This window comes from Boeremia exigua, assembly GCF_020726555.1.
Source record: "Boeremia exigua strain MPI-SDFR-AT-0100 chromosome Unknown C7974scaffold_9, whole genome shotgun sequence".
NCBI lineage: Eukaryota > Fungi > Ascomycota > Dothideomycetes > Pleosporales > Didymellaceae > Boeremia > Boeremia exigua.
Genome location: NW_025763526.1, coordinates 1,183,408 through 1,204,589, shown reverse-complemented (window position 1 = coordinate 1,204,589; position 21,182 = coordinate 1,183,408). Strand labels below are relative to the sequence as shown.

The 21,182-nt window shown below is 52.5% G+C and overlaps 7 protein-coding genes across 7 annotated transcripts; 3 read left to right on the top strand and 4 right to left on the bottom strand.

Annotated features, from left to right (window-relative positions):
• Nucleotides 1-123: 123 nt before the first annotated feature.
• On the bottom strand, nt 124-2,095 carry C7974DRAFT_399558 (methionine aminopeptidase-like protein 1). Its single transcript, XM_046142417.1, has 4 exons — nt 1,766-2,095; nt 1,313-1,714; nt 719-1,265; nt 124-670 (listed from the first exon to the last, which is right to left on the bottom strand). The coding sequence occupies exons 1-4, from the start codon at nt 1,898-1,900 to the stop codon at nt 549-551; spliced, it is 1,206 nt and encodes a 401-aa protein (XP_045994833.1). The 5' UTR covers nt 1,901-2,095; the 3' UTR covers nt 124-548.
• Nucleotides 2,096-2,434: 339 nt separating this feature from the next.
• On the top strand, nt 2,435-3,995 carry C7974DRAFT_415569 (kynurenine 3-monooxygenase; the record flags this gene model as incomplete). The annotated part of the gene is made up of 3 exons (XM_046143906.1): nt 2,435-2,540; nt 2,602-2,813; nt 2,862-3,995. 3 exons carry the CDS (start codon nt 2,435-2,437, stop codon nt 3,993-3,995), a joined length of 1,452 nt encoding a protein of 483 aa, XP_045994832.1.
• Nucleotides 3,996-4,095: 100 nt separating this feature from the next.
• On the bottom strand, nt 4,096-9,073 carry C7974DRAFT_232035 (P-loop containing nucleoside triphosphate hydrolase protein). Its single transcript, XM_046137389.1, has 3 exons — nt 8,241-9,073; nt 7,528-8,191; nt 4,096-7,475 (listed from the first exon to the last, which is right to left on the bottom strand). The coding sequence occupies exons 1-3, from the start codon at nt 8,717-8,719 to the stop codon at nt 4,197-4,199; spliced, it is 4,422 nt and encodes a 1,473-aa protein (XP_045994831.1). The 5' UTR covers nt 8,720-9,073; the 3' UTR covers nt 4,096-4,196.
• C7974DRAFT_231995 (putative polysaccharide biosynthesis protein) lies at nt 9,048-10,210 on the bottom strand. The gene is made up of 3 exons (XM_046137388.1): nt 9,850-10,210; nt 9,478-9,799; nt 9,048-9,431 (listed from the first exon to the last, which is right to left on the bottom strand). Exons 1-3 carry the CDS (start codon nt 9,932-9,934, stop codon nt 9,377-9,379), a joined length of 462 nt encoding a protein of 153 aa, XP_045994830.1. The 5' UTR covers nt 9,935-10,210; the 3' UTR covers nt 9,048-9,376.
• Nucleotides 10,146-13,918, top strand: C7974DRAFT_399553 (WD40-repeat-containing domain protein). Its single transcript, XM_046142416.1, has 4 exons — nt 10,146-10,210; nt 10,257-10,702; nt 10,772-13,088; nt 13,135-13,918. Exons 1-4 carry the CDS (start codon nt 10,193-10,195, stop codon nt 13,798-13,800), a joined length of 3,447 nt encoding a protein of 1,148 aa, XP_045994829.1. The 5' UTR covers nt 10,146-10,192; the 3' UTR covers nt 13,801-13,918.
• Nucleotides 13,919-14,183: 265 nt separating this feature from the next.
• On the top strand, nt 14,184-17,827 carry C7974DRAFT_340627 (uncharacterized protein; the record flags this gene model as incomplete). Its single annotated transcript, XM_046139260.1, has 6 exons — nt 14,184-14,681; nt 14,730-15,032; nt 15,069-15,258; nt 15,343-15,594; nt 15,787-16,478; nt 16,602-17,827. The coding sequence occupies 6 exons, from the start codon at nt 14,184-14,186 to the stop codon at nt 17,391-17,393; spliced, it is 2,727 nt and encodes a 908-aa protein (XP_045994828.1). The 3' UTR covers nt 17,394-17,827.
• Nucleotides 17,828-17,979: 152 nt separating this feature from the next.
• Nucleotides 17,980-20,753, bottom strand: C7974DRAFT_435734 (uncharacterized protein; the record flags this gene model as incomplete). The annotated part of the gene is made up of 4 exons (XM_046145081.1): nt 17,980-18,785; nt 18,834-19,232; nt 19,282-20,627; nt 20,728-20,753. 4 exons carry the CDS (start codon nt 20,751-20,753, stop codon nt 17,980-17,982), a joined length of 2,577 nt encoding a protein of 858 aa, XP_045994827.1.
• Nucleotides 20,754-21,182: the final 429 nt, after the last annotated feature.

Genomic DNA, 21,182 nt, shown 5'->3' with positions numbered 1-21,182 from the left:
CCATGCCCTGGTTGAGGTCAAGGCGTGCTCGCTTACCTGATGTGCGTCTCTAGCGGCGAAGCCAACCCCAATCAAGGCGGCGCTCATATTCATGTCACGATGCATATGGGAGTCACAAAGCTGTGTGATGGTCATCTTCGATAATATGCCCACATGGCTCGCAGGAATAGGCACCTGCTGAAAGGGACTTCGGCTCAGATCTCGCAGCAGACTGCTGAAGGCATACTGCTCCATATGGTACCCTATCAGTGCAGCTCAAATGGATTGTGTCAACAAGTCTGCATGATCCTCAACCAATATCTCAGAGACTCCCACCGCCGTTGATGTGTCCAGTTTACTCCTCCCACTCCTCACAGAGTCGCTAAGCTGGCGAGTTCAAGCGCCTCCATCTCTTTCTGTCTGCGGTCGGCCGTTACTGACAGTAGGTCTGCTTAGTCCCTCCTCCATTGGCTACCCTGAGGCCACGGTGTCCTAGCACCAGCGTCTGACGGTTGGTGCTTGGGTTGGCTTAAGGCTTGTTGATCTGTCGTGCAGATTGCTCGTAAACATTATGCCGCTGCAGTCGCCTCACCGTTCACTGGAGCTACCCTTGGGACCGCGCCACCAGGAGAGTTGGGGAGCCTGGCGGTCAGGATTTCGACACCATCTTCGGTAACCAGCAGAGTGTGTTCTGTTCGTTGGTTAGCGGAATACTTTGAGAAGCTTACGGCAAATATACCAAATTGAGCGGTAAGGGAACCGTCCAGGGTTGTGCTGGTCCAGTCATCCGGCCATGTCTTGTCCCTGTAGGATCCAATACTAATCATAGGCTCAATGGTGAAGCACATGCCAGGCTTTGCCTGTCCAATAGCCTTGTTCTTTGCATAATGGGGGACGTTGGGAGCGCAGTGGAAAAGCTGGTTAATGCCGTGGCCACAGTATGTCCTGATGACGCCGCATTTCTGGCTCTTCGCGTGCTTCTCAATAACGTTGCCGTATTCGCGGAATAGTGTTCCTGGCTTGACAAGCTCAATAGCCTGGTCCAAGCACTCGCGAGCTGTCTCAGTCACGCGCACCGCATCCGGGTTTGCCAGCGCCTTGTCGCCGATGTAGTAGGTCTCGTTCAGATCTCCGTGGAAGCCGCCGTGGTATAGTGTGACGTCGATGTTCAGAATGTCACCATCCTTGAGGACTCGCTGGTCGGGAATGCCGTGGCAGATGACCTCATTGACCGAGGTGCATACAGACTTGGGGAAGTGGCAGTAGTTGAGGGGTGAAGGATATGACTGCTCATGTCAGCTCTTGTCGCGTACTCTGGAAGTCGATTCCTTACGTCGCGCTCCATACAAGCATTGTGGACGATCTCGTCAATGTAATCGGTCGTTACACCAGGCTTCGCCGCCGCAGCCGCAATATCTAAGACCTCACGCGCCAGTCGACAGACCTTGCGCATACCATCTTGCTCCTCCTTTGTGAGAATTGCGATCTTGTTCCTGTTTACGAACACCTGCTCTGAGCGCGGTATGCCATCCTTCGAGTAGTCTGGAAGCTTGACGCCTTTCTTTACTTCACGCTTCGCCGACAGCGGGTATACGGGTCGTAGGGTACCGGTGTAGGGAAACGTAGGGAATGGGTTGAAATGGCCCGTCGCTGGATCCGGTTTAGAAACTACTTTTGGCGTGAAGATGTTGGAGAGAATACCGTTCTGCGACTTGTGCGCTTTCTTATGCTCGGCCTGTGCGATGTCAGATTCTGAGCGCAGTCCCCAGAGGACGTGACTACATACCCAGTTGCGCTTGAAGCAGTCTTGCGAGCAGAAGAAGCTTTCCTTGCCCAACTTTTGGCAGTTCGGGCACTGCAGCGAGCCTGCGTCGTTCTCGCAGTCGTTGCCGCTGCACTTGCGCGGGGCGTCTCCGGCCATTTTGTGCAAGGATTTGGATTGTAGAAAGATTTGAATGAGTTCGCGAATTTGTGGCGGTAGCTACAGATGGAGGATACTTATATCACACTTCCAAATGCGTATATAATGAATGCCGCTACTCCGCGCAAAAAAGAGGGTTTGGGTGTTTTGATAGGCACCGCGACTTGAACGCCGAACTTTTGATCGGAATCCACGGCGGGAAGGGTCCAGCCGCGTCAGAGAACGCCGACGGCGGCGATCGTTCGATGCTGACTAACACGGACGTTGAGAAATGCTCTTACCTCTTGCGGCACGTGTTGTATCATCTCTTTTACCATGCGGCAGGCTCCGCCAGGATTTCTCATTTGTTTCCTTGACTTTCGCTGTACATAATTGCGCCATTAAGGGCTTCTGGTAGCGTACACACGAAATGTCTGCGTGTGAGATCTAGATCTCTTACAAATTCCATTACGCCGATACACTATTCGCACTCCCGTCCATCCGGTCAATAAGACTCACACGATCTCTTCAATTTCCTTTGCACCAACACCCACAATGACCATGAAGACTGTAGTTGTCGGGGCTGGCCCAGTCGGGGCCCTCGCTGCCGTTTACGCTGCCGTTCGAGGACATGACGTGGAAATTTACGAACTGCGACCAGGTCAGTTGTGGTTGTCACAAAGCTCTCGTTGAGAACTAGCGAGGCTGACTTGACTGTAAAGACATTCGAGACGCCTCAACAACTCCACTGAACACCAAATCTATCAATCTGGCTCTGTCTGAGCGTGGCATCAACTCACTGCGGCAGACTGGTCTGTCAGATCTTGCAGATGCTGTGCTCGCAAACACGGTGCCCATGCACGGTCGTATGATTCATGTTAAGAAACATGGAAAGTACGTGCGTGAGGCACAGCAGTATGATGCGCATGGTCGTGTGAGTTTTACGATGTAGCCGATCGTGTGTCTAGCTAAGAATAAGCAGGACCTTTTAGCTATGGATCGGACAGAGTTGAACAGAGCTCTGATCGCTCACTTGGACGCAATGCCTAATGTCAAGTTCTTCTTCAAGCACAAGCTGATTGGCGTGGACTTCAAAAAGAAGTCAGCTTGGTTCGAGAACCGCTCGGAGAAGAAGGACCTACTCACACAAGGACCGGAATTCAAGCTGACCTTTGACCTCCTTATCGGTGCTGATGGTGCTCATTCTGCGGTACGGAACCATCTTATGAAGTTTGTTCCCATGGCCTACCAGCAAGAGTACATCGACAAGCTTTGGTGTCAATTCGGTGTCCCAGCAACATCCGATGGAGACTTCCGTATACCGCCAAACTACCTCCACATTTGGCCTGCGGACGAGTCCATGTTCATTGCCATTCCAAACACCGACAAGACCTTTACCTCAACACTTTTCATGACCAAAGAACGCTTCGATGATTTGGGAGAATCAGGAAAGGTCATTGAGTACTTCAGCAAAAATTTCCCCGCCGTGGTACCCGACCTCATCACAGAGGATGATTTGAAAAAGCAATTCAAAGACAATGAGCACCTGCCTTTGATCTCCATCAAATGTACTCCATACCACTATCAGGACTCCGGTGTCATTGTCGGGGACGCTGCACATGCCATGGTACCCTTCTACGGACAAGGAATGAATGCTGGCCTCGAAGACGTCCGTGTACTCTTCGAAATCCTCGATAAACACCCCAACGACCGCACAAAAGCGCTAGAGGAGTACACAAAAGAGCGCACACCAGATGCGCAAACCATCAATGATCTTGCGCTTGGCAACTACCGCGAGATGGCATCAGATGTCACAAAACCTCTGTACCTACTCCGCAAGTGGGTTGAAGAGACGCTATATGTCCATCTACCTGCCTTGGGCTGGGCCACCCAGTATTCGCGAGTCACGTTCAGCAATATGAGATACTCGGAGGTCTACGAGGCATCGCAGAAGCAAGCAAGGATACTGAACGTCGCTGTCGGGCTTGGACTAGCCACAGTATTTGGGTCCACTCTCTTGTTTGCCGGTAGCGGAGGATTGCAAAAGGCAAAGATGGGACTGTTGCGAGGCATATGTCTGGCTGCCCAAGGCGCACAGCGGGTGATTCAAGGCTGATGATGAGGGGTATACCCGACTGCTCAATACGCACGATGTATGACCAATGGTCGATGCAGCGTACGGTTTTACAATTTCCTAGCAACATCTTATACAGTATACCCAGACTCACGACGGAAGTGTAGATCTAGAAAGACAGCACCCATAAACTCATTTACAGATGAATACAAAACTGCGGTTAGCAAAATAGCCGGACCGACCTTACTCGGCTTCTCCTCTCAACAGCTTCGCAAAAGCTCCACTTCTCTTCCTCTTCAGTTCCGCATAGCCACCCTCTTCGATCACCCTCCCCTTGTCCAGCATAATGATATGCTCAGCGATACTCATCATCTCCCTCGCATGCGTGATGATAATGACCGTCATCTGCTTCTTCTTCCCCTTCCCCTTAGCCCTCTTACCCCTCGCCCGAAGCCACCCAGGCGAGCCAACAACCCCATCGCTCGGCTCCCAATCTTTCCCATCCCAGAATCCACCGGCTCTACTCCTCGGGCTCAGCGGCCGATCCACCGTGTCGTCGTGCTCAGTAGGCGAGGCAACAAGCCTTAAAATTGTCTCGCGAATCGTGGCCGCGGCGATGGCGTCAAGTGCGCTCGTCGCCTCGTCCAGAATGAGGATATCTGGGTTGCGGACCAGCGCGCGCGCGATGGCGATTCTCTGGCTCTGGCCGCCCGATAGAACGGTTCCGCCGTCGCCGATCAGGGTTTGGTAGCCGTTGGGCAGGCTGTCGATGAATTCGCTCACGCCGGCTGCGTCGGCTGCTGCGCGGATGCTCTCCAGGCTTGACTCTGGGCTTGAGGGGGATACGGCGTAGGCGATGTTCTGGGCGATGGTGCCGGGAAAGATAACGGGGGTTTGGCTGACGATGGCCATGTGGGAGCGGAGTGAGCTGGTGTGGAGTGTTTTGATGTTTTGGCCGGAGACGGTGAGATCTTTTCCTTCGGAGGCGAGGAAAGTGCCTATGTTCTGGTTTGTGGGATACAGTTTTAGCAGCAGAGCAGCGACGGTAGACTTTCCACTCCCAGACGAACCGACGATAGCTGTACAAGAGCCGCGTGGGATCGAGAAGGAGATGTTATGCAGAACTTGATGATCTCGTCGGGTAGGATAGGTAAAAGAAACGTTGTTGAACGATATGTCACCAGCGATTTCGATCTTTTGGGTTCCACGGCCTTCGTGGGAGTTTTCTGGGAGGCGAGCAAGATGAAGAAGGCGGGCACCGGCTTCTCGGGAGATGTTGACTTGTGTCATGTACTGTGACATCTGACTGATATCGTTGATAGACAACATAAGGATCATGAATGTCTCTGTAATACTGAGAACACTGTGTACGTTACGAGAGATGAGCCACGCGCCGAACCAGAACAGGGTGATGATTACGAATTGAGCAGAGGTATTGAGTAGACCAAAGATCGATCCAGAGTAGATAGCGCGTTTGACACCAACATGGATGGCATTATTGGTCGCTTGTTCGTACTTCTTGCGGAAGTGGTCTTCCAGAGTGAGGCAACGCACGGTACGAATGTTGACAAATGTTTCGTGGAGCACTTGACTCACGTTGTCAGCAGCCTCGTTCGCGAGGTTTTCCCAGTGACTGCTAATCATGTTGTATGCCTGGGTAATGACAAACAGGACGGGCCCTGACGCAAGAGCTACCAGGGTCACTTTCCAGGAGATGGCCAGGCTCCAAATGACCGAAACTACCAGTACAAGAAACATGGAAAAGAAGATGCCGGCAAAACGTCCAGGCAGATTTCGAGCTTCTTCAGCAAAATGATCTAGAGTTTCGGCCAAGCGCACCATGCTGTTTTCATCTTTGTCAAAGAACTCGCGGGGCTGTGAAAGTACACGCCGCATAGCCTCAGTTTTTAGTCTCTGTACCCATGCTTGTGCCACGCTGTCATAGAGAAAGAACATGAAATATTCAGCAAAGCCATCTATGATAGCAATGCTCAATATGATCATGATATAACGGATTGCCTCGGCTTTAGTGTCGTCGAGAGCGTAGAATGTGGCCAGCAACTGTGAGAACACCCAGGCAAAGACAGGGGTTGCGACTGCGTGCACAATTGTTGCTAAGATGGCAGCAAAGAGAGCGATTCGGGATCGCCAATTGATGTTCGGCCACACCGACCTCAAGATTTGCGTAATAGGCAACGAATCAGAAGGTACCTTTGACTCATCAGGAATGTTTTCGGTGCTCGGCTTAGATCGAAATTCTCTCGGAACTGAGTACTGGCCGGGCTGGGGGAGATGCGATGTGCGCGGGGCAGCGACAGACAATCGCCTCGGGTATGTAGAGTGGCTTGAGATCGGTCGTGGGAGTACTTGTGAGACTGGCCTTGATCCGGAGTCCCTTTCCTGAAACAAGTACCGTCTGGACATGCGCTCATCCAGAAGGGTTCTGGAAGTGCGTGCGGTGTCGAACTGATCTAGCCCAGAAATGTCTGATATGGCCGACAATGGCTCTGGTTGAATTTTCCGTGGCACGGAACTGGCTTGATGAAAGTAGTTTCTTTCTTTCTGGGTGTTGTTCTCTTCGTCGCCGATCCTTGACAGCACGATGTCTGCTCTGCTGCTCACAGTATCGGACCGACCCAGTGCACCTTCCGCCTGGAAAGATGACAACACAGATTGCCCAAACAACACAGCGGAAAGTGGACGTCGTGTTGGAGTAGGCATGGTCCAAAACTCACGATACAGCGACACAATCTCATCTGATTGAGCGTCGTCATCCTCGCCTTCTGACAAGTCGCTTTGCGGATCTTCCTTCTCTTCATGCGAGTCGAGGAAAAGTTGAAACGCTCCAGGCTGCGCCTCCAGATCCTTGCGGTAGCCTTCTTGGAGCACGTGAGCTTTATCGAGAAGGTAGAGGAAATCATCAGGCTGGATTTGAGAGATGTCATGCGTTATGACGATGGTTGTTTTGCCGTCACGCCATTTACGGATGGCGTCGAGGATCATAGCCCGTGTGACATAGTCGAGAGCGCTGGTAGATTCGTCCAGAATCAAGACGGGCGAGTCGCGAATCCGAGCACGCGCCAACGCCATCCGTTGCTTCTGCCCACCACTGAGAGAGCTACCCTTTGCACCAAGATCAGTCTCGAGGCCTGCTGGAAGAGCTTCCACAACCGGATCTAACATCGCAAAGCTAACAGCATTCTTGATATCATCCATGGTTATAGAACCACTGCGATCGCCCAAGAGGATGTTGTTATGGATGTTGTCGTTGAACAACACACTGTGCTGCTCCACCAGCGTAACATTTTGTCGTAACCATTGAACATCAAGTTTATTGATTGGCACATGATCGAGCAACACTTGACCGGAATGTGGCTGGTAGAATCGGACAAGTAGTTGGCCTAGTGTACTCTTGCCAGACCCACTTTTGCCTACGACAAAGGTCGTTTCTCCTGCTGGGAAGAAGAGAGTCGCATCTTGGAGAGCGATCTGGTCCGCTCTCGTGGGATAGGAGAAAGTAACCTAACTGATCAGCAAAGCACAAGAACTGAATGATCAGTGTAGGTTTACTGACTTTGCTGAATTCAATGTCACCTGGACATGCCGAGGGCTTGAACTCTCCTTGCATCTCGTAGGGTTCATCTTCCCTAGACATCTGCTCTATCACCGACCGAAGTCTAGCACCAGACACCTTACCTTTCTGCATAACAATGAATTGTGGCAAGAACCCAGTGATGCCCCCAATTGCCAGCAACGCTGCCCAAAAGGTAGTGATGACGCTTTTGACATCGATGCTTCCAGATCTGATCAGATAGGAGCCATAAGCGAATCCTTGGACAAAGACCGTAAAAGTGAAGAACTTTATCAGGCCAATTTGCATAGATCGAAGGTTAGCTACGCGCTTGTACAATTTCGCCGCAAGAGAGGTAGTTGTTGTAAACGATTGTAACTCGTAGCTCTCGCCATTGTAACACTTTACCGTTTCGATGCTTTGAATTGCGTTGGTGATGTACTTCAGCGCCATTTGGAGTTGGTTGGCTTGCTCGTGCGTTCGTGCATTCAGTCTCTTTGATAGGTATGCTTCCACGAGGTAGATCAAAGGTACCGTGGAAATGATAACAAGAGTTAGGTTCCAAGAGTAGTAGAACGCCACTCCCATAGCGGCGATTGCAGCGGTCACGCACTGCAGTCCTTCTCCAAGTGGTGCAGAGACTGACAGCTGGAGATCGCGGATGTGCCTAATGATGCTTAGTACACATGACCAGGGCTGATAAAGCAACTGCTCACATTTGGATGGTGGGCAAGAATGCAGCAATCCCGCTGTCTCTCATGTCAAACCATGACATATCCTTCTGGAGAAGCACCTTGAAGATCCTAGTCCTTGCGCTTTTCGCCTGCAGCTCTCCAAAAAATAGGAAGAGGAAGAAGAAGATGCTGTTCAGTACCCAGTTGGCTGCAGCAATGCCAGTCAGGATCAGGCACAGCCTCGATACCTCACTCAGCAGCTTGTCGCCGTCGAATTTGCCAGCGCCATAGTCCGAATATGCACCAAAAACGAGACCGTAGAGAACGGAAAATATAGGCAGTGTGGTGGCGGCGACAGCTGCACTTGCGAGCGCGCTAATCAGGACCACAAGGTGACTATTGGTGGTGAAGGCGAAGAGCGCTTTCCATCCAATTTGCTCAGCATATCGCTGTTCCTCGTCGGCTTGCGTAGCAATTTTCTCGACCTCCTCGGATTGTCGCGAGTCTGAATTGGCCGCCATGTGGGTTGGTGGACTCGAAGCGAATGGAATGTAAATGATCAATTCTAGGGTGGACGACGAGGGCGGAGCGATGCAAATACGATAGTAAGTGAAAGACAAGGAATTTCCATTTCTGGCTTAGTGGGTGCTCTCCAAGCGGCGCGCAGCTGTTCTGGAGGGACTGGGTGCATAGGTCACTTTGTCTGGTCTTGCTATTGTTCTTGCTCCAGGACTTCCGACGTAGGGTCGTCCAGCAGCCGCACCCGTTTTTTTGGCAACGCCACACTGCAAGAGATTATCGGGAACTGAACCGAGACAGAAGATGATCAGGGAGTCGAGAAAATATACCAAAGTTTGCGTTGATTTGTTAGATGTATGCAGCGCAAGCATGGCGACCTGCAGAAGACCCACTCCCATGCTTGTGGGAGGGTTCCGCCTCCTACCCCTCCGAACCAATTATCTATTGTAGCTCATAGATTTAACGGGCCGGACAAAGGCAAATAGTTCCGAGCAAGACGGCGAGAGAGATTGTAGTACAATCGTTCGTACATGGCGGCGACTCGAAGCGCACGGGACCGGTAGGTCATCACGGACAAGTCCCGACCCGTAAAACGACAATGCAGGACGCTTTCCACCCTTCGTATGGCTAAGAGTCAGGTCATGCTGCTTTGAACCTGTCTATTTGCCCTGGTGAGCCTGCTCGTAGACCCAGTCGTTCAGGCCCTTGCGGTTACTGCACTCGTCAGCTCTGCAAGTACGCGGTCAGAGATCACACTTACCGAGCGATCTCGACAGCGTAAAACTGCATGCGCACGGCAAAGATCGTCCCCTCCTGTGTGTAGTCTGTCTTGTGGCTAGCACGCAGCATGGCACCGAAGTTGTAGTCGTCCACCTTTGTCTCGTACACGTTAATGAAGTTGCGCCATCGCTCCTTTCCAGCCTTGCTCTTCATCTCGTCCTCGTCTATTGTGGCTGCTGCATCGAAGTCGGGGAACTCCTTCTGGAAGTGCTCATAGATCTCGTCGTCGAGCTTGGTGAGGCGTAGAGTCGAGCCCTTGACCTTTTCGAGGATGTTCCAGTACGTCTCCATGTGCTGGACGACTGCGCAAACTGTCAGCGGAGTCACATCATGACATTGCATGTTTGCGCACCCTTCACTGCGAACTGCTTCTCGATATCCTCGAAGTTGTCGGCATGCTCTGCATCGAGCGGAACGCCGGGTGCGCCGAGAGACATATTGGAGTATGCAGGCTATTTGCTGTTGATATGCGAGATATGGAGATATTCAAGCAGAGCTTTGAGTCGTATGATGTCGTGTGGTGTATTGAAACGGTCGGGCGCAAAGCGGTCTTAATTTTGTTCCAAAAGTGACGGCTTCGTCATTGAGACCCCGCCGCCACAGCCCACACAGGGCTGGTGAGGGGCATGACTGAACACCAAAACTTCCACGACAAGCTGTGGCTTTCGATCTGATAGCAGTAGCATTGCCTGCCAATGTCACCCACACTTCACGTGAGTATACGTGAGATTGCCTGCAAATCGGCGCTGATTCGCCCAGCATGAAAGCACTCGTGTACCAGTGACCGCGTTGGCATCGAGCGGCGCGCTGTTGATCGCTGCTGAAGGACCATTCCTTCGATTCTATCACGCCAAGACTTCACGATATATCACATCGAAACGCGTCTTCAAAGCTCAAGCTGTTCATGGTATATGTGTGACTGCCGAACGAGTCGGAAATGTGACAAATCTTGTGGTTTGGGGCGGACGTCTTGTTCGTGCCCTCCAGATCAACGCCGTACCAGACGCCTCAAAACCTGAGCCGCTGTCTCTGAGTCTTTCAAATGTTGTGAGAGCTCCTGACTGGATTCTCGACCTTGCGCCTCGGATGAGTAGCCTACATGACGACAATGTGTCCAGCCAGGGCATCTGTGCTGCAGTAACTGCACACAACGCGCTTCTCAAGCTGACTATGCATTGTCCAAATGAAACGGCAAACTCCCCAAGGTAGGCCACAACTTCTCCAAATTATCAACCAAGGTTAAAATTGGACGTCTCTGGCTTACTGATGATTAGTAACAGCTCCTTAAGCCTTGAGATCTGCGAACTTACAACAAGCTCGCGATCTATTTTGTACTCTGCGCATCTCCTCTGGGAATCGCCTGACCGCATACTTGTCGCTGCTGGTACAGCATTCGGCGAGATCATGTATTGGTCATGGACCAAAGTGGCCCCTGCCAAAGCCGATTCCTCCATTCATCAAGTCTTCCTTGGCCACGAAGGCTCAATCTTCGACGTTCGCATCTCAAAAGAGCTCCGACCCGGTTGCTGCGGTAACCTGACGCGAGTCATTGCTTCTTGCAGTGACGACCGCACCATTCGTCTCTGGGACGTCTCAGATGTGAACGTCAATATCGCCGAAACGGATGCTGTGAGCGAGACTACAGAGGTCCAACGGACACGCCACACAGGATTTAGCGTCGCAGCCACTGGCACGCAGTCTGACAATTCGCATTGCCTTGCGATTGGATGGGGGCACACCTCAAGAGTCTGGAAAGTGAGATTTCTGGACTCTCCATCCGGGGACGGATCGTTGGGTCTTCTATCAGCCGGCGAAGACGCTACTTCACGCACATGGAAGCTTGCAGCCAGTACGGGAAAAGCGGATGCCTTACCGTGTACACTAGAGCAGACTGACTGTGCCGCTTACCATAACGGTAGAAATATGTGGTCAATAACCACATATCGTGAAGCTGCTGGTTCAGTACGCGTTGCATGCGGAACTGCTGACAGCAAACTTACTACTCACCCGTTAATCGGTGCAGATCGACACACGCAAGGCCAGCACATCACATCCTCCGAGTATAGTGTACAAGAATTGCTACACATGGCACAGCCTTCAGGTATCGTCGAGGAAACTCACCAGCTTAAGAAAGTGTCAAAGAAGGAAGATTCGATCAGGAGTTATTGCTTTGTCCTCAACAGCACCTTTCTCCTCATCACCAACTCCGGTAAGATTTTAGTCAAGTCGTTTGGCACAGAAAAAAGCCCTACTCTACCGAGTAACTTGGCAACGTCGGTAATGGTAGATCAGCTGGAAGAACTATCTGGCTACTCAACCTGCATCGGCGCGCCTACCCACGGGGTGGCTTTTCTCGCAGGCACCCGAGGCAGCATATATATGTACTCTGCGGTCGACAAGACTCTGCAAATCATTCACACAATCGCCGGTAAGGTCGGCGCTCTGTTCGTAACAGGTGAAACCTCGATCGATGGCCGAAATCAACTCGTGCTCCTGATTACACTAATGGGACAGAGACAAGCCCAGCTGCTCTATATCGACCTTGCAACAAGCTCATCGCCTCTGAAATTGAGAGTTCTATCCACACCCATCTCGGATATCTCGACTGGCCCAACAATTACAAGCATGCTCGTAGTCAGAACGAGTTCGGAGCAGGACTTCTTGTTCCTGGGATTCCGCCGTGGATCAATAAGTTTAAATACCTTGTCGCATGATACCACGAGTCCGGAAGCTACCCTCCTCAGGATCCTGGAAAAAGTTCATGGCGATGACACTGTTACTGCAATGATGTTCCAAGTATCACCTGAGAGGTCATCGGCCGGCTATCTATACTCGGTGGGGCGAGACGGTTGTCTTGCCGTGCACTGGATCGATCTCACTGGGAATATCACCGAACTTGTCCACAAGCTGGTCCTGCCCATTGGACCGAATATTGAAGACCTTTACTTTCATCAAAACCATCTATTAGTGCACGGGTTCTCAAGCAAAAAGTGGATCCTATACGATGTGTCTACCGAGGAAGAGATAATGGGTATTGAGACTGGCGGTGCGCACCGCAGCTGGGCATTTCAACCAAACTCGGATCCATCCTGTCTGCAAGGTGGAGTGCTGGTATGGACAAGAACATCGAGTCTGCATATTTGTAGTCAGCAAAGACCGAATCATGACGTGCTGCGCTCTGGCGGCCATGGGCGTGAGCTCAAGGCTGTAGCAGTGTCCTTGCCAATACGATGTTTGCAAGGCCCTGAGAAACGTTTAGTCGCCACTGGCGCAGAAGACACAGATATCAGAATATTCCAGTATATCGGAGGGGAGTTGGTATGCCGGATAACGTTGCGCAAGCACACCACAGGTATTCAGCATCTGCAGTGGTCTGATGACGGTGAATATCTTTTCAGCAGTGCTGGATCTGAAGAATTCTACATTTGGCGAGTGCGAGCTCTGGAGACTGTTGTTGATATAGGAGTTGTCTGCGAATACGTCTATACGCCAGAGAGCGAGTTCTCGGACCTACGTATCATGTCTTTCGACGTAGCTCGGAGTGGCAATGCTTTCACGATTGCGATGGTATTCTCGGACTCAAGCATCAAGGTCAGTGTAGTCCCTAGATCATGTGAGCGTTGCTAACAGTACAAAGACATATATCTACAACCCAACGCTTGCTACAAAGTGGCAGTCTTTGTCCAAGGGCATCTACTTCACCTCTTGCCTCACGCAGTGTATCTTCATCTCGCCCACCACCCTGCTGACAGCTGGCACAGATGGCCACGCAGTCTTTTGGCCGCTGCCTGTCAATGCATCGGGCCAAGCTTTGACGTGGCAGGGTCCCGCACGAATCCACCAAAATGCATCCAAAGCAATGGCATCGCACACGAACAGCGTCGGTACGATGCTGATTGTATCTGGTGGCGACGACGGTGCCCTGGCCTTTCTGCTCGTCCACCCTACGAAGCTGGACCACTCCCGAGCAGCACAAGCATGCTACACAATCCCCCCAGTGCTTGTCAAGTCCGCACATAGCTCTGCCGTGACTGCGGTTGCGATTGTCAACATCGGGTTGCAGGTGTATGTTCTCACATCAGGCAACGACGAATGGATCCGCCTTTGGGAAATAGTCATTGGTGACGCTGAGGATGGTGATGCAAGCAAGGGCAGCCCTGACGGATTGATCGTGAAGAGGATCTCAAAGGTCAAGACTAGTGTTGCCGATGTCTCCAGTATGGCGGTTGTGGACGATCATGGCGATGCATCGAGAGTGCTGATCTGTGGTGTCGGCATGGAGATCATTCGTCTGGAGCGATAGAACGAAGATGAGTGCAGAGACAGATTTTAGTATTCACCATGCTCGAAGCAATGATTCTCTGCGGCATGATCCACGCGTGTAGCATTGAAGGCTTCTTAATACCAACACCGGAAACAGCAAAGTGCCTGCCCTCGTCCTCAATCAATCAAGGAGAACAAGCATGACGTCGTTCTGATCAGAGCCGTGGTGGTGATGCTACAGGACCGGGTAGACCCGCATGCAGTGCCGATCTAAGCCCGTCTGGGACTGTTGGCACAGCAACATGTGTTGTCAGCAACACACGGTCAACAAAGCACGCTCCACCGCTATTACCTCGAACCATCCCAACCCACGAGAGCGACACATCTCGCACTACTAACCCGCAACCATTGTCCAGCAATATCATGGTCGCAACACGCCGCGGAGCAAAGGCCCCGGAGGCGGCGCCTGCCGCGTCGACACTCTCCGCGCCGCCCAAGCGCGGCAGGAAGAAGGCCGTCGTCGAAGAAGCCACAGAACCCGCGCCCACTGCGACAAGAGCCGCCAAAACAACAACCACAAAGCGCAAGGCCAAGACAGAACCAACGCCTGAGCCTGAGCCCACAGTCGAAGAAGTGCCTACACAGAAGAGGACACGCGCAACACGTGCAGCCAAGGTCGAGACATCAGGAGAACATGCACCTGTAGCGCCGAAGAGAGCCACGCGCGGTCGTAAAGCCTCAACACCGATCGTCGAAGAGCCTGTCGTTGAAGAGCCAACCGAAGAGGAGGAGGCCACCATGCCACAACAACATGTAAAAATTCAGGTCGCAACACGCGCGCGCAAAGCACCCGTGAAGAAGACACCGGCTAAGAAGGCTGAGCCTGTCATTCAAGAGGAGCCTGCAGCAGAGGAAGAAGAGGTCCCAAGAACGGCGACACGGACTCGCAAGACCGTCACGATCGAGGAGCCCGTTGCAGAAGAGGCGCCCAAGCCTGCGTCGCGCGCACGAAAGGCACCCATCAGGAAGGCACCAGCTGCAAAGGCCGAGGAGACCCCTGTAGTTGACAACACAATCAGCGCTGAGCCCATCAAGCCATCATCTCGCGCGCGCAAAGCAGCCACGCCTCTCGACACTGCGCCCGTCCTTGCACCTCCCAGCAGAGCAGGACGCACAACTCGCAATGTCGAACTTCCTCCAGCTTCGCCGCTAAAAGCACCTGCGCGCAAGCCAACAAAGAAGGCCACTCCAGCCAAGGCTGCAAAGGCTGTCGTCGAGGAGCCTACAGCTGAGATCGTTGTGAGTGAGGACGCTGCGCCTGCACCTGAGTCGAACGAAGAGCCCTTCACAGAATACCCTGCGGTTCCCTCCACACCTGCACATAGCATCCAGCCTCTGACCAATAAGCGAGCCTTGTTTGAGCTGCCTCAGTACCCCAAGACGCCCGCGCATATCAAAGCTCCCATCTCCAACAAGGCTGCGCTGGCCGAGATGCCTGGTTACCCCAATACTCCAGCACACATTCAGGCGCCGGTTGCCGCATCTCCGGACACCGACGTTTTGATGACCGAGATGCCTGAAGAGTACCCCAAGACACCCGTCCACATCAAAGCACCGATCAGCCACAAGGATGCAATGAAGGAGCTTCCAGACTACCCGAAAACACCTGCCCACATCAAGGCGCCATTGTCTGCTAAGGAAGCTCTGAATGAGCTGCCTGGATACCCGAAGACTCCTGCACATATCAAGGCACCTTTGAGCACGAGACAAACACTCGCTGAGCTGCCTGACTATCCCAAGACCCCTGCGCATATCGTCGTTCAATCACGCTTGAGTGTCATTGAGGAAGTGTCCATGGAGACATCTGCCACTTCCGAATCGCTTATCCTGCCCCCTGTTGGCTTGTTCGCTGTGCCTCGCACACCAGCGGCGCAATGTTCACCAGTACATATTGCTAAGAAGGAGATATTCACTCCCCAAGGTGCAACCTCTGCGGTTGTGTTCCACGCGCCATGCACGCCGCGAGCGCAATCCTCCCCGGAGCACGTCGCAGTCAAGGAGGTCTTCACTCCCGCCGTCTCAGCGACTGAGGACGCCCAAGTTGAGGAGGTTGCGGCAGCTACCACCCCAGTCCAGGTAGTCACACCTGTCCGAAGCAACACACCTGAGATTGTGCAAAGAACACCAGCCGTTCGATTCATGGCTCCCTCTACCCCACCTGCACAGTGCTCACCAGAACACATTGCTCCCAAGGAGACCTTCACACCCGCATTTGCGCTCCCAGCGGTCGAGCTCAAGGCGCCTTGCACACCTCCAGCGCAAACCTCGCCTGAGCACATTGCGAACAAGGAAAACTTCACGCCTCACTCGGCAGCTCCGGTGACTCCTGTTCGTGCCACGAGCGCGAACAGAAAGGCTTTAGGTGAACTTCCTGACTATCCCACAACACCAGCCCTGGCCATGGAGGCAGCGATCCAGGAGGAGATCAGAGCATCTGCCAAGAAGCAGACTCCTTCGCCATCTCACTTCTCGACCAACGATATGTCGTTCGACGAAGCCAGTGAAGTCACCGACCTCAGTATCTCGGACCTCGAGAACGAGAACACTCCCGCCGAGAAGCCGCAAGCTCAGTTTGCACCACTGCAGTTGAAGCCCTTGACGTTGGCACCTCCGACGAGCAAGATACCCTTCTTTGCACCACCAACGTTCACACCATCGGTCTTTACGCCCCGAGCGACTGGCTCACTGTTCTCGGCTCCTGCGCAAAAGTCGCCGGCGAAGGCTGCTACATTCGCACCAGGCACGAACTTCTCAGCTTCCACCTTTGCGTCGCCCATGAAGTCATCCCTTCGCTCTCCCGTCAAGTCGTCCTTGCGATCACCTGAGAAGAGGAGGAGTAACGACAGTCCAAAGAAGGCTGTCACTTGGGGTGACTTCGAGGAGCCGTCTATTCTCTTCGACGGTCCCCTGCAGGGCCTGATGTTCTACGTCGATGTTGTCTCCGACAGCGGCAAGGACCAATCCTTCCTCTTCGAGACTCTTCTCACAGATCTCGGCGCGAAGGTTTCCAAGCAATGGAGCAACACCGACATCACGCACGTGCTGTACAAGGATGGCAAGGCTGACACGCTCAAGAAGGTTGTCGAGAGCAAGGGGTCTATCAAAGCTGTGAACGTTAGCTGGGCCCTTGAGTGCGAGGCGAATAAGAAGCGCGTCGACGAAACCAAGTACCTCGTCAACCTCTCTTCTGCCCTCCCATCAAGCCCGAAGGCTTCCGCAGTTCCATGCACGCCTGCGAAAACTCCCTCCAGATACGCACTTCCACCATCGTCGGGCGAGCGCAGCCAGCCCGCGACTCCCACCTCATCCGAATTCGACCGCTCCATCAACCTCGATGATAAGGAGAATAGCGAGCTCGGCATCTACTTCGAGCCCGACGGCAAGATGGCGGTCCGCACCCTACCCCAGAAGAAGTCCAACTTCCTCCTGAGCCGTAGCCCCATCAAGACACCAAGCAAGCAGAGGATGATGACGGCGACACCCATGAGGCCGTTCTCGACCACCAAGAAGAGGAGCGCTGAGGCCTTCTCGGGCATCTCGATGGCGCCCCCCAAGAAGCTGAGGCTGCTCTGAGCGGCATGTAGATATTTTGATTATGGCGTTTGCATAGGGAAAGCATGGATGGCGTCGGACTGGCGTTTCTGCAGCGACGGCTTGAGCAGGGCAGCATTGTCGTCCCTCTTCGTGATTTTCATCAGGGCTTGAGAGTCGCTCATTGCGTTGTAGCATCTTACGGTGCTCCCGTGGACGACTCAAGACAGCCGGGTGGAGAGAGCGGAGAGGGCGTCAACATCGTCGTGTCCCAAGGCTTCGACTCGCACTGTGTTTTGTTCATACATTTCTGTCCCACACTCACTTGTCCTATGGACTAAGGGGCCCGGCGTTGTATATGGGAGCGGGGCTGGTGTTTATACATTGCTTGTTCATAAACCACGTACAATCGAATTCACATACTCGATACTCTACATTTCCAACGCTTTGCCGCCGAGGCATGGTTGAATCATAGAAGACCTTGAAATACTGTTTTTCGATGCTTATAGAAGGACGTAGGTGCTAATTATTAATTTGTCGAACATACGACAACTGCACATGATGCTGTCTATATACTTGCTCTTTTCTCACCGCATGGTTGTCGTATAGCCATGCCATACATCCACGTTTACCACTGCCTACTCTTCTTGAAGATCGGAATCTTATCAAAGTCATCCACACTCCACCTCAACTTACCTTCCTTATCTATCCACGCACCTTCATCACTGGTCTTAAGCTCCTTCTTCTCGTTCTCCTGCATCTCCTTCTTGCTAACACCCATATCGTCCTTCGCCAGCCAAATAACCGGCGTCTGGCTCGAGTACGCCGGATGAAGATACGCCTTGCGCACATCATCATCACTGTACTCGGGGATATGGTCCTCGTCGAAGTCGCCGTCGCGAAGCCATTGCTGCATTGCCTTGTGGCTCGCAAAGATATGCGGCTCGAAGAACCGGGCCAGCGGGCCTGTGACTCGGGGCGAGATTCGGATCGCGCTGCTAATTCGGTTGATGCGGGCGTTCTCGCGGCTGATTGCGTCGGACTGGCCTTCTTCTACGGACGAGAGGAGGGGCGCTTCTTCGTCGTCTTCGTCGCTGCTGCCGTCGAGGGCTAGGTCTGCGGGCAGGTACTGCTCGAGAGGGGTGAAGTGGCGGTTGGTAAGGATATTGAAGACGATTGTGACGAGAAGCAAGATGCCGAGCATCACTGTTGGCCCGAAAGCACCTCTAAGGCTGAACAGTCCGATTAGGCAGAGCTCGGCGATGTACACGCCGGTGAGCATTTGCTGCAGCGCAAGTGTGTAGCAGTGTCCCTTTGTGTCGACCTTTGGCTGTGCGGTGAAGAGAAGCATGTAACGGTAGCTGAGATAGAAGAGGACTAGACCTGCGGCAGCAAAGCCCAGAACCAAGGGTGCGATGCAAGAGTATACAATCGCTAGGCAAAATCAGCAGAGTCGAATACAATAGCAGAACAAGAACTAACCGATGATGACGAAGTTGACATACTTGGGGAACAATTTGCCCCATTGCATGCCTTTCAGCGTAATGTAGCTGTTGTACTTCTGGCGTGGTGTCTTATCGAAGAACCTGTCATAGAACAAATACGACAGAACATCTGAGTAGTTGAGGAGGTTGTCGGAGGCGCTGGTTAAACCTTGAACGACGAAATACGTAAGATAGGAGTTTGATGCACGAGGCAGGCGCTCGGCGAGCAGCTCAGGTACCTTGTTGGGATTCTTCGCGATCTGGGAGACTACGGTCGCAGCGCCGGAAGAGAGCGAGGTTACCAGGAAGACCTGTAAGACCTGGAATACGTAATACCACTTCAGTACCTTCAACTCAGTAGATGTCTTGGTAGGTTCTCCAAACGTGGTGAAGATATCTGGATCAGTCAGTAAGGTCGCCGTTGGACAGCTCGTCTATAGACGTACATCTGAAAATCTTCGGCACATATTTGCTGAGCGCGCTCAAAAGTAGAGGCGGAAGCAATCCAGTCAGGAGGTTGATAATACTGTCCGGTAGTCGATTGAGGAAGCTGAGGAACTTGAAATTCTCCGCCAGGTACGAGACGTTCGACACCGCACCAACGAATGCAACGGGAATGGACCAGAAGATGATCAAAGCGATGACCAGGCCATGTGCCAGTATGCTTTGCGATATGCGCCTAGAGGGCTCGATCGTGAGGTTTTCCCAGGTGATCTCGCTCGGTTGAACACCAGTAAAGCGTGGAGTGAGAGACAATATATCCGACGATGCGACCTGTTGGTACGCCTTCTGCGCCGCAGACTGCGTGCGAAACTGTACAAAGACTGCAGCTGCGCCATGATGGTTCTGTGCACTCGCGTTAGATTCTCGCGCCTTGTTAATCTCCTCTTCTGTTTCCAAAAGCTGGTTGCGGGAGTAGTCAATGCTATCCACCTGCTTGCCCACAGGCTTTGTAGTTTTCAGCCTTTGGGTCGGTCTAAGCGACTGTTTGACGCTGTCGGAGAGGCTGCCATAAGTGATCCTCTGTCCATTATGCCTAGCCTGGCTTCTTCTCCCTTCTTCATTTGCTTTTTGAATCAACGAAATCTCTGCAGTCTCAAGTTCATCGACTTTTGTATCCCTGGATGAGACGAGGCTCTGCAGTTTTTGCGCTTTGGTCACTGGCCAGACCTTGACAGCATCATGTCCAAAGAATCGTGTCATGTTGCTTTCATCCAAAGCAGCTGTCGGTGCCGATAAGAACAATACTGTGCGTGATGATAGTCTATTGGCGTTGGGCTTTGACAAGTTCCACGCTTGACGCAGTCCGATGAGCCACAGTCGCTCTCTGGCCACCGTGAACATGACAAAGCTAAAGAAAACCCAAGCAATGACAGCATGAGCGTACAGGTACTTCGTCTCTGCAACATTGCCGATCGTGACACGATCTAGTTCGCTGCCTGTACCTCCACCAGCGGAATTGATTGGCATCAGGATTGGCCATGTCAAGACACAGCCCACAACGCAGATGAAGATCATGGTTCGGAGGAATCGCAAGAAGAGGTATGAGTCGATGGACTGGTGGTAAAGGGTGAATTTGTCAGGCACCACTCTCATGGTATGTACCCAATCCCAATACGAGCGACTCTGACATGGCGTGTGGTCCTTTCTCGGTATTGTGCCCAGGTACGTCCTGGGGAAGTAGATTTTTGGAAATTTGGGCCTGACTATCACAAATGCTGAGACAAACAGACTGGCGAGAACGAAAGTTGGTATGAAGGCAGCAGCCACTGCTTTGAATGAGGATGGACCGCTAGGCTATGGTCGAGGGTTAGGACAATTTGGAGCGACATAGAACGCGGGCTGTTCACTAATGTTCAACAACAAAATGTGAAAGCAAGAGCTGTACGTACCGATTTTCCACCGTCGTCTGTGCCATTACTGGCGGTTATGATGGTTTGGAAATCCATCCCGATGCAGGCACTTGAACGACCAGAGATTGATGGGATACCAAGTTACGTCATACCCATACGAGCAAAGAGAGAACGGTGCAGATGCGACAGGACGTAAAGATTGAACCGTGTCACAGATTCACTCGGAATGTAATCTGATGATGTGCGTAGGGATAATAGGAGCTTAGTGTGATGAACAGGATGACTTTCTGGTTCGCAGCTGCCTACGCGTTGTGCAGTGACGTCGATGTGGCCGTGCACCCCGCGGAAGTTGACCCTGAGGCCTCCAACGGCCACTGTTTCGTCTAGCGGTTGCGTTTATTCATTGTTCGGACATCAGGTCCGTCTGAACGCCTGAATCTGCGTGCAACTTCACAGTCACCCTGTGCACTCGCTCACCTCCGATCTTACAGCGT